At 42.8% G+C, this 12,465-nt stretch overlaps 1 protein-coding gene across 1 annotated transcript; it reads left to right on the top strand.

The window, feature by feature from the left end:
- Positions 1-2,237: 2,237 nt before the first annotated feature.
- On the top strand, positions 2,238-6,027 carry T265_08625 (hypothetical protein; the record flags this gene model as incomplete). The annotated part of the gene is made up of 6 exons (XM_009174487.1): positions 2,238-2,319; positions 2,355-2,650; positions 2,701-2,851; positions 2,896-3,064; positions 4,195-4,486; positions 5,821-6,027. The coding sequence occupies 6 exons, from the start codon at positions 2,238-2,240 to the stop codon at positions 5,998-6,000; spliced, it is 1,170 nt and encodes a 389-aa protein (XP_009172751.1).
- Positions 6,028-12,465: the final 6,438 nt, after the last annotated feature.

Raw genomic sequence — 12,465 nt, forward strand, 5'->3', positions numbered from 1 at the left:
TAAGGTTCTTTGTAACAATCCGAAAGCCCGTCGGGTTCTCCGTCACTGTACATGTCCGAGGGAGGGCTGTATTCGTTGATACCATTGTGGGCTACTAAGAGCTCCTTCAGACATTTGATTAACCTATTATCGCTTGGGCTCATACAGCCCTATGGAGACTTCATGAGTTATATATACGTTGCTCCCTGAAATATACCTCTGCTTATGCCACTAAAAGATGACTTCCTTTCCCATTGATCCAATGTGACCCATCGGCTTCCTGTTATTTACATAATTGGCAGATTCTGGAAACCACAAATATTGTTAAACCAATGATAATGACTTATCGTTAATATCCTTGGTCTTTTAGTTCCCTTAAAATTAAAGTAAAGATCAAATGAGCAACATTTCCGTTCTGGTAAATGTGCTGAAAAAAGTACCAGATATGTAAAATGTGAGCATACAAGTTACAACAAACAATGCGCGGTGGCCATCGGTAAAAGTGTTAGAAAATGGCCCCTTCAAATGACAGGATGTTGTGGACGGCTTGTAGAGTCAGGAATTCCTGTGGGTGCACAACCGCTTTGGTCGCTGCTCTAAGGAGACTACTATGGCGATTTGTGTACTCCTGTGACCCATGGGGCGATACTACAAGGTTTCATGGAGTTCTCATTCACTTTCCGTTAGAAATAGATAGAGGAACGCTTCCCGGACAACTTTATGAAGATCAACCTCGCGGTTTCAACCAAAGAAACCACATATTAAACAAGATAGAAGCAAGAACGACTTCAGCTAAGGTGTTTGACGTCAAGTCATGTTGGCATTCGGGCTGCAAGCAGAGATGTATTGGAATGATGCGAATGTCATAGTGCAAACCAACGCAACCTCGTTTGCCTTCTTTGTTAACTTCTTAGTTACAATTAATCTGAACAAACAGATTAATATGCTTTTGCGCTTAGCCCGGTTTTTGTAATCCAAGACGCACATGATACAGCACCAAGTCCGTACTACCTGGCGGACCAATGTGCACAGGCGCTTCACTAAATTATGTTGAACGTAATAGTGCTTCGTCCTGAATTTTGTTTTAATCCATTCAAACTTTCCAAACTTGGTTCCAGTTTATGAAGTGATCCGGTGTCACGTGTTTTACATTTCCTGTACCTGCTCTCTACATGTGCTTTACGTTCGAGTTGATGGCGGCATACAGCCAGCTGGAAAATCATCAGATTATTTGAAATCCGGTAGTTTTCGAAAGTGTAGTGTTTGCTTCAAGTCTTGCTGCTTATGCACAAGAAACCTAGGGAGAACACAAGGTTGACGAAAACTCAGGAACTGTACCTGCCTGATGAGCTCCAAGAAGAGTGAAACCGGTCGTGGGCTGCTGAAGAATATTCATTAAACTTATGAGTAGTCCCATTTAAAAACCTTACTTAATTTCAGCCCTCAGAGCCACCAACGTGCTTTAGTTAGAAACTAGCACAATATTCGCACAGAAACGTGTCTCTGTTTTTGACGACCTTTGTATTAATTTGGATCTCGTACATCTCCATTGATGAATAGGATGAAAGCTATTTGAGGCTTCTGTTATTTTGGGATGGTCTCATGACTGTATACACAAAGTGACCTGTTAGAGTTTGCGTTAGTAAGAATTCTTATCGTTATATGACGCGATGCGATGCTGACCAACAAATAACCCATCAAAATTACGTTTGATGTCTAACCAACAGACTTACGATTAATGAATGTAGCAGGTTCACCAGTATAACTTAACGATAACACATGGCTCCCTCTGGATGGTTTTTCGATGGGTACTGTTTACACATTGCGGTGATCCGAAGGCGAAGTGCGCCAATTATTGGATGTACTGTGTTCAAACTCGAAGAGTTTGCATAAATAAACTGGGTAGTCTGCTAGAGAACCGGTGAGGCCTTTATGAATGTCCTAAGCGCACCAGTACCTTAGCGACTACTGCTCGCAAAAAATCCAATTGACTAACTACCGCAACAATAAGGCAGTTTACTTAGTTTCGAAGGGAGTTGAGAGACTGACGGAATATCTGGTCATTCTGGTGATGGCAGCCACAGACATTACCTAGCTCTTTCAAGGTCAGTCACATTTGCACCAATCAGTTCTGAACGTTTCGTTCTGATCGATGTCTCCCGATGGTTGTTCAGTGGCGCAGTAATTGGTCCGTGTTCATGTCGCACCACGAAATAAGAGACGGATTTGGATTGATGCTGTTAGTCTAAACGCTCATCATGGCGAATGCAAAAGAAATTACTGAAAGTCTGTTGCAATTCACTTCCAGTTTATACAGTAAAGCCATTTTGCAACAGTCAAGTAAGTAACAGCATGGATTTACCCTTTACTTGTAGGCGATTTACAAAACACTTTCATGTCCCCGTTGAGCATTTACATTGCTTGTGCAATGACCATGGCTGGCGCAAGCGATACCACGCTACAAGAAATGTGGCACACATTGCATGTTCCTGATGCCCTAAGAAGTAATGAGTTCCACGAATCAATTGGCCAGCACCTGCTGAAACAGATTGCGAGTTCACCAGATGTTGAGGTGTCTTTGGCTAATCGGTTGTTCACCCTGAACAATGTGAGCATTCTGGATGATTTCAAGCACACATTGAGTAACGACTACTGCTCGGATTTGGAAAGTGTATGTTCTGCGCATACGAGCGCGTTCCCATTGACATATCTTTCCCAAAGATTGCCGACCTTGAAACTGTGGAAGATAAAAGGCATCGTATCAATCAGTGGGTTGCGCTAGTCACAAGAAGTAAGATACCGGAGCTTATCGCTCCCGGAGGATTGGCAGAGGATGCTGTATTGACCATCGTGAACGCTTTGTACTTCCGAGGTTTGTCTGAAGTTTTCTCATTATTTTGAAAACTTTGTATTTAGGTATGTGGGAAGAGTCTTTTCCAAAAGAAGCTACATTCCAGTCTAAATTTTACTGTCTTGATGGAACCACAATCGATGTCCTGATGATGTACAATCATCAATCGTACCGGTTGACGGAGATCACTGATCTGGACGCGAAGGCAATCAAGCTCTCATTTAACGGCGAACGGTACGTTATTCTGGCCAGAGTATCCCTATTTAGTACCCTAAATGAAATACAGTAACATCCTCAAAGGAGAATAGGTTCTATCACTCCGGCATTCGCTTTATATGACAACTTAGATGTGGCACGACACGGATTCATGTGAGTTTTGCTTGTACTTCTCGATGATACTCATGATCACTAACGAGATCCGTCAACCAGGGGAAACAGGGGCTGGTTAAATGTGCTTCTCTTTCAGGTAGAACCACATCTAGACCACAGGTAGTAATAAGGTCATTTCGGAAATAGCTGTGCATCCAAACCAAACTCTATCACTGTGTATATCCGCAGGAGGTCGATCTTTTCAAGTATTACCATTTTCTTGCACCATTTACGAATTAGCAACGTTGAAATATCATCCGACTTTCAAATGACTAGGTGAGATTTGGAGAAGCTGGAACGTGACTTAAATGGAACCAAATAAATACCCTTACCAGTCTCAGAGAATGGGTTGAGCAGATGCTACTCAACTACGTGGCTGAAAGTTAATAAGCATGCCTTCCGCCTGTGTTAATCGTCGATTTTAAAGAAACACGGACTGATGATGTCACTTGGCTGCTGAAATAGTTCACCGTGAGAAAAGAGTTAGTTCATATTGCCAAGGTGGATGAGATAAAATTTATAAGCATGGCAAATTTTAGGTCTCTAGACTTCCTACGACCATATACTTAGCAGTTGAACATTCGTTTTTCCAACGACCAGAAAGCTAGAGAAAACCGTTGTGCTTCCAATTACGTTCAAACAATGAATGCCGTACTATAGAGTAAAAATCGAGAAGTAGTCTACCAGTTCTCGAAACGTTTGCGAAATCACCGTTATTAGCATGGCTTCCAAGTCGGATACGTGATTCTGCTACCCAAGGTTGCGAACCCATGTGTGTGTGTGTTTGGTTACCTGCATATTGGTATGATCGGCTTAGATCAAAGCTCATGGTGACGTACTTCTATGCTGACAAATAAGTAGTATCCTCAGTTGGCGTAGCTGATCTCCATAGACGGCATCCACACGATTCTTAAATTCACGTTAAATTAGCGGGAAACTGCTGACTAGGCCAGGCCAATTTTTGCTTTTTCACGTTCCGAGTCCCGAAATTTCAGATGGAAAATGCTGATTCTTCTACCAAATCAGCGAGATGGACTCCAAAAACTGCTCAACGGACTTCAGCAACCCGGAAAGTTTGCTTCAGTCCTTGCAGAGTCTTTCGTGGAGGAAAAAGCTGAGGTTTACCTCCCCCGATTCAAATTGGCCGATTGTCCCCCACTGGATGTCAAAAAGTTGTTGCAAAATTGTGGTATCCGACGTCTCTTCGATCGAGAAGCAGACTTATCTAAGATCTGCGCAGACAAAAAGTTATTCATTAGCGATGTGATGCACAAAGCCGTATTAGAGGTGAGGTTCCAGCAAGCCGCTTTCCTTTTCTTCTATGCCCAAGTGCTGCTATCTCATAAATCGCCAACACATCAGTTTTCCCTCTCTATGTGGTAAGCTTCCACGGGTAGTTTGCTGGATTCATGGCACTTCCATGTGGATCCGAAACTATGTAATCTCAGCATCTACGTCGTTTGCGATTCTCATCACAGTATACAACCTTCAACATGAAGTTCGTAACTCTTTCTATAAGTTTGCCGAATGCGCACCGACTCTATAAGCGACAGATTCGGCTGGATTCAGTTGAATCTCTCGTCAAACCAAATTTCTGTACACAGCTGCAGCCTGCTTTGCGTAGACTAGTATGGTATGCAATGGCATTATTTGAATTACATACTTATAAACTTTCTGCCCTTTGCTTAACCGACTGTAGCGAACTGAATCCAGTTGAAATCAGCTTGATAAAGAATGGAAAAGGGGGTCACTGCTACTGTTATGGTGTTGGATCACTAACAGATGTGCTAGATGTAGCACGAACAACGTTGGTGTCTGGTTTACCGCTCATCCTCAGTTACTGTTGCTGCACCAGTCAGATTCCCTCAAACCGTGATTTTCATGTAAACTTTAATACTCCAGTAACTAAACCAGTAGTCCAGTTGTGTATACAGAAGGTAAAAGAGCAAAAAATTGTCCTGGCTAACGAGAAAAACCTATACTTAGCCAAGATATTGAGATTTGCCAACGATACTGTAATAGTAACATTGTCGACATCTTTCGCTTCAGTCAAACAGAAGCCAGAAGAACATGTATGCAGTTGGAATAAACTCTACCAAGTGTTTGGCTTTATCTTTACCAGGGAAGGTGTTTTTAAAATTCATAGCCTACCTCTGTTTCTCTACATGCTTCTCTGGATAAGGTGACAACCAGCTTGTTTACATGTGATGCTACATCTGACCACCAATCAATGTATGCAGCATTTTTCAGTCTGTTTAGTGGAATTGTCTGAAAGTAAGTTTAGGTACTTGTACATGGTCTTCTTTCAATAAAACTGCGTCCAAATATTGTTCAATATGGGGATGTCACCATGTATCTTTGGTGTTCTGAAACTGAAAAATATAATGTCTAAGTTAAAAAAAACCAGGCAGGATGAGACGTAACCCCTGTATCACAGCCTTATACCACGTTTTTTCCACATCAAATGGACTTTTGTCAGCCAGCCACAAAGGTATTTTGCCTCCATCAAGTTAGGCCGTTTGACTGAGGTCATGTGTACCGTATAGGGACACCTGATATGAGATGCTAGATCGTGTGATATAGCTTCGATGCATTAAAATTTCGAATTTCGTCCGTCCTAGGTGGATGAAGAGGGAGCTACGGCAGCTGCGGCCACTGGAATGGTGGCTGTAGCAATGTGTTACATGCCAACTCCGGTTATTCAGGTTGATCATCCATTTTTCCTGGCTATTTTGGGCGAGTCTGATGTGCCTGCTTTCATTGGGCATGTTGTGAGACCCGAAGTCGATTGCACAAGCTGAAAATAGAATTTATTTTCAGAACGCTGACATTTTCTGAACTTGAACAGGCTGTGAATTGTCTTTTTCTTACTTGTGATAGTTATGAAAGTTTTTTGTTGTTGTTATATACTAAATAAAATGTCATCAGTGACTTGTCTGTTCATTCTGATGCATGCGTTAGGTGAATAGCACAGTTTTCTCCTCTTTCACTTGCCAATACTGGTTAAAAAACCATGCTGTTACATCTACGTATAGCCTGAACAGTCCAAAACAACATAAGGTCGGGGTAATGAGCTCATAAAGGACAACAGCTTTCTACCACCAGCGCTTTATATTGCACCGTTCTCGTAGCTTAAATATACCTAGCAAACTTGTTTCTTTCCATCAGCTGTTTTTAATCCACATTAGGAATCGTTGGAAGTGAGAATCTCTCGAAACTCCAGGAATTATAGAACCTGCAAACCCTGGCTAATTGTTTGAACACTTCACCATCGGACCACGACCGACTGATCCACATTGTGAGTAACTCGTAATAAGACAGGGCAAAGCGCTATTCATTGTTCCAATAAGGACAGAAACAACTGTACGGTGCTTGACGATTTTTCAGTGTAGATTGGACTTGCAGGATTGCTGTGAGTGAGTTGTAGAACAATTTGTCTATTCACCAACGCGTTCGTAATCTCACGTGGTAGCATCAGCTTTGGATAACTATTGCAAAAGTGATTTCTTGAAGTTATCTAACTCCACGGATGGAAATTGCATTGTAGAACAAACCACCAAGTGGTTGCTGCTTATGCAGGATGGCCACCTTTCGGTGATAGTCATCATAATGACTGAATCACGATACACCTGTGATGACTGAGAATTGACGTGAACAAAAAACCACATTTGAAAGCTTTAGATTTGCGGGCAGTCTTTTGGAGGATAACTGGGAAAAATTGTGTTGCAGCTAAGCCGTCATTACTGGATACTTTGCTGTAATCCCTACACAAATTAATTTCCACTGTGCTGAAAAGAGAGTAAATCTTTCACAGCGATGGCCGACGGGACTTGAGAAACCGGGTCACCAACTGCTTCACTATTTTGGAAAGATGTTTCGTCAAAGCATACAAACACTTTGGCCATTCCAATTATTTTGAAATTAAATTCAACAAAGGACATAGTTTCTACATCAACGCTTACTCTTTGTGAAATGCGATTGGAGTTACTGCTGACTTTGCTTTCTTCTGCGTAATATTTATCGCTCTGACCAGTGAAGTCATTACAACTTTGCAATCATAATGGCTTTTGAGTCTGAGAGAACGCAGGTCGAGCCGAATTTCACTCGGAACGTTCTGTCTGATAGTAACGCCCTAATTCGGCGTGGAATTGACTCTTGAATCTCTTAAGACTCGAGTTTGTGGAGCAGCGGGACGCGTGATGCTTGGTCGCTTTTGAGAAGTAAAAAACACGGCATCCGATATTATTCTCCCATCCTTAGCTTGGGTTAGGCTGTCCAGAGATACGAGCATGTTTGTCACGCAAGAAGTATTTTTGGTAGGAATCCCTGTTGCACTGGGGATATTATGCTGTTGGTAGTAAGGTGATCTAGAATGGCTCACTTCAGAATGCGATCCATCACCATGCATGGCACGCTAGTGAGGCTAATAGGCCTGTAGCTGCCGGGCGACAGGCAGTCACAAGTTTCGTCGATTGGCGTCACAATCGCTTCCTTCAAAGCGCAGCGACTGACGAAGCAACAGGTAGAAGTGCTTTGCCAGTGTAAACGACGTTTCCTTCGGAATCCTTAGATGTACCTCCTCTGGCCCCAACGCGCTGTTGGGGGTTATCTTATGCAATAGTTGATGAACGTCCTCCCCAGTTAAGGCCGCATCGGTTAGAGGTCGTTTGTTTTGACGTCTTGATAAGATTGGATGTGACGAGGTCACCGAGGCAGAATACATGCCTGCACAGTGTTTTAGTAGACCTAAGATACTACTATTAGATCACTCGTGGGTTCCTTGTTTCTGTCCTTCAAAGAAACGTGGTTGACTTGTTTCTGCAGGCAATGTCTCATGTACTCGAACAGCACACTTTTGTTTTTACGGGCGAGGTCCAGAATGGTGACTTGTTTTCGTACGATCCGTTGGCGAATTTCCGATTTACAGCAGTTCGGCATTTTACGAGACACCAGCTCATCTGTGTCTACTGTTGTCAACTATTTGAAAGTAATTCCAGAAGACGCCTTGTGGAGCAGCGGGACGCGTGATGCTTGGTCGCTTTTGAGAAGTAAAAAACACGGCATCCGATATTATTCTCCCATCCTTAGCTTGGGTTAGGCTGTCCAGAGATACGAGCATGTTTGTCACGCAAGAAGTATTTTTGGTAGGAATCCCTGTTGCACTGGGGATATTATGCTGTTGGTAGTAAGGTGATCTAGAATGGCTCACTTCAGAATGCGATCCATCACCATGCATGGCACGCTAGCTAGTGAGGCAGGCCTGTAGCTGCCGGGCGACAGGCAGTCACAAGTTTCGTCGATTGGCGTCACAATCGCTTCCTTCAAAGCGCAGCGACTGACGAAGCAACAGGTAGAAGTGCTTTGCCAGTGTAAACGACGTTTCCTTCGGAATCCTTAGATGTACCTCCTCTGGCCCCAACGCGCTGTTGGGGGTTATCTTATGCAATAGTTGATGAACGTCCTCCCCAGTTAAGGCCGCATCGGTTAGAGGTCGTTTGTTTTGACGTCTTGATAAGATTGGATGTGACGAGGTCACCGAGGCAGAATACATGCCTGCACAGTGTTTTAGTAGACCTAAGATACTACTATTAGATCACTCGTGGGTTCCTTGTTTCTGTCCTTCAAAGAAACGTGGTTGACTTGTTTCTGCAGGCAATGTCTCATGTACTCGAACAGCACACTTTTGTTTTTACGGGCGAGGTCCAGAATGGTGACTTGTTTTCGTACGATCCGTTGGCGAATTTCCGATTTACAGCAGTTCGGCATTTTACGAGACACCAGCTCATCTGTGTCTACTGTTGTCAACTATTTGAAAGTAATTCCAGAAGACGCCAAATTCTTCCAGGTAGCGTGCGGTCCATCGGACTGCGTGCTGGTTTTTTTGGGACGACCATCGCCTCAGCTTCGAGAACCTTCCGGACAATGGTCCTGTATAATTCCTCAGCTGAAGCTGGTCCCAGCTTAGAATAATCAAGAAAGGTGCAAGTAAAGCTGCAATGCGGCCAGTCCGTTAGATTTTCTTGGCCAAACTGCATACGATAGTTTCGATAGGAAGCACCAGCTAATCTTGTTTAAATGGTCCTTTCTTATCTCCACTAATGCAGTTTACTGGGAATAGCATCTGTTTCTATTCCCAAAAATTTGCACCATCATTCTGAACGGCGGTCACTAATAATTTGCTAATTCCAAAGATTGAGAAAATAAGTAAAGCGAATTCGACCCAAACAAGGCGCATACATAGTGGACGTGCATGTCCAATCAACCTTAAAGGCTTTCTTGGTGGCTGTCTCAGTTTGGCATGAAAGTATAATTCATCATAATGAACTTGAAAATTGTTGCCACCTTCTGAGCCACCTGAATGCGCCGGATCAACTCGATGTTACCAGACACTAGTGCTCTAGTTCTAAGTGTGATTTCACTGAAAGCCGAATGACCGAATGACCATCTAATTAGAGATAAGGATCGATGTCCAACACTGCATTCCAAACGATGGTGAGAAAGAACTGCATATTGTTTGGTAAACGCCACACGTTGACAGGGAAGATAACTGGTTTACGTCTCGTTCGCCATCAGTAACTGGATTTTGTTCCGTCAGCTGAGGCTCTACAGCCGGCGAAGGCGCATATTCCCATAAGAATGATACACACTTCGGCAAGCTGGATGCTGTAAACTGAGAGCATTCAGGGTTAGAAAGTGTTCTAATAGTTGCTATCAAAAGGGTGGCACAGAATCATCGGTCGAACTTCGTTCCATAGACACATTTAAAGCATTACAAAAGGGGATCACTCAATTTTTGATAAACACCTCAAAACAACAATAAAGAAATATTGCGATTATCATCTTTTGGTTGGTTAAGCCAGTGTCCTGCTTGTTCAATTCGTATATCTAAAATTTTTGTTCATTCTCAAAAATATGGTCGGACTCCAGGTTTCCAGCTCAGTGTGGACGCAAATGAGCTTGTGTCATTCTCTTTTAGCCAGACTCTGAGTAGAATCAACTAATCGTTGACTTGTGTAAGACAATGTGGGTATGACATTTTCACTGTGCATTACTCACTCAAGACTATGCCAGAATCTACGGTGGTGTCAAAAATAGTCTTCACAAGGACATTTTATCCAGGAATGTTCCGAAGCACTGCTCACTAATCTAACACGCCTGACTTTGTAGCGAATCCCTTACAATTTTAAGTTTTGTTCTAACGTTTTTGACTGTGGAGTTTGTCTTGGATCCTGAGTCGAAATTCGGAGACAGCCTGGGGCAATCATGGTGGAGATTACTCCCTTCAGAGATAGGTCTAATTGGTCTGGTATCCTTAAGCATTTAGCCCTGCGATGGCTTAAATATCTCTATTTTTCTGGTACCTTCTGTTTTGGCATTGTTGCATGTTGTGCAACGAAAGTACCCTGTTCCATTAGGACCAAACCGCTGGAGCCTCTAGTGACCTTCATTTTAGATGCACACACCTTGAATCCAGCAGATTTTTACAAATTACCACGTGGAAAATTTCCCGATTACCTTATCGATATTGTGACCGTGCGTAAACATCATGAAAATGTGACGTTCGTTATGTCTGTTCAAAAATTAGTGCTCAGTGTCAGTTACTCAACCATTGTGGCGTGCGTCCGTAATCACGACCAATACACGACATCGTCTATTCGCGTAGACTTAGCACCCAATCGATGCAAACCTGGAGTTATTAATGGTTGTTTCGAACGTCTTTTGAGATCAGTCAGTGTCAGTTACTCAACCATTGTGGCGTGCGTCCGTAATCACGACCAATACACGACATCGTCTATTCGCGTAGACTTAGCACCCAATCGATGCAAACCTGGAGTTATTAATGGTTGTTTCGAACGTCTTTTGAGATCAGTGCGTCACGGTTCCACTTGAAACCTTTGAGTGCCTGCCGGGGGCGACAGGTGAAATCAAAACAGATGAGCATATTCTGCCTACTCCTGTGCTCGCTGTCTAGCAATGCACAATCCTGTCACTACCAAATTGATGTGTCGAACAACAACAAGGAACCAAAAGCACTAGAAACCTTCGGTTGATTTCGTTTGCAAGCTTCCGTCTCAGAGCTCACACTGTTTTCACCAAGATGTTGCGCGATAGCGTATGGCACATGTTGCGCATTCGCTGACAGAATAAAGAGTAAAGCATGCCATAGGAATGATGGAAAGTATTCTCAAGCAGAGCGAATGATATGTCGATTCAGTTGTGCATTGTGTAGAGATATCAGCGATGAATTGACAGACCTGTCTGCCTGATTTTACATCAGATCATTCAATCGCGAAGTGAGAGCGTAAAAGGTGCCAAGGTCACATGCATTGTTTAATAGAGGAATTGCGTAAGTTTTGAAAGCTTGGAGTCCTAAACTCAAACGTATCCTACATCGCTTGCCTAGTAAAAGTTTCATGCACTCATAGGATGGTCATAACCCAAGGCTTGTAAACTGGTGAGAATCATACGACTGTTTGACATGAACTATTACAGAGGAATGTACCAATTATATAACGTTAACTTATTCGACCGGCAAAAAGTATGCACGGATACGATACACTTAGTTTCAACCAGGCTTGAAATCCATTTCAGCTTCCGTTGGCGAATTTACCGATGATGACTGTCCTTCAGCATGCAGAATTCTGCGCGTCAAAATGCAACTGCCGCCAAAGGTTTTCACAAAGTTATTCACTAATTCTCCAAAAAACGATAACTCTCCAGTCTCAAAATATAAACTCCTGTTTACGAGCAGCTGCCCGTTTATTCTTCTTGCAAACCTGTACATTCCACAAGTCATCCTTCTACCGCTTCTTTTCCCACTGTTCTTTCTTTACCAAAACCGATTTCGTTATATAACTGCCAGCAACCTAAAACAATTAACGTCTGTTCATGCCCACATCTCATAACAGCATCCATTTAAGCTCGAACATTGATGCATATCTGATGGTAGTACAGGTATTTCATCGCATGAAGTAATCATTCCATTCTGGTTTGTTTAAAGAGAAGGTAACACCCATTTACAAACTAATTTGTTTTTTTTCCAGAGACTCACCTGGAATCCAGCTGAATCTCTCGTTTGTGATGTTCTCAGGCAACTGAATGTGCTACACCAGGCCGCCTCATGTTTCAGTCGCTACGATATTTGCAATATCGCGATACACGTATATCTTTGTAATGTACTACTCATAAGGTTACCTGAGAACATCACAAACGACAGATTCGGCTGGGTTCCAGGTGAGTCTCTCGGAAAAAAAAACCAAATTAGT

Source organism: Opisthorchis viverrini (genome assembly GCF_000715545.1).
Source record: "Opisthorchis viverrini unplaced genomic scaffold opera_v5_230, whole genome shotgun sequence".
NCBI classification, from domain to species: Eukaryota; Metazoa; Platyhelminthes; class Trematoda; order Opisthorchiida; family Opisthorchiidae; genus Opisthorchis; species Opisthorchis viverrini.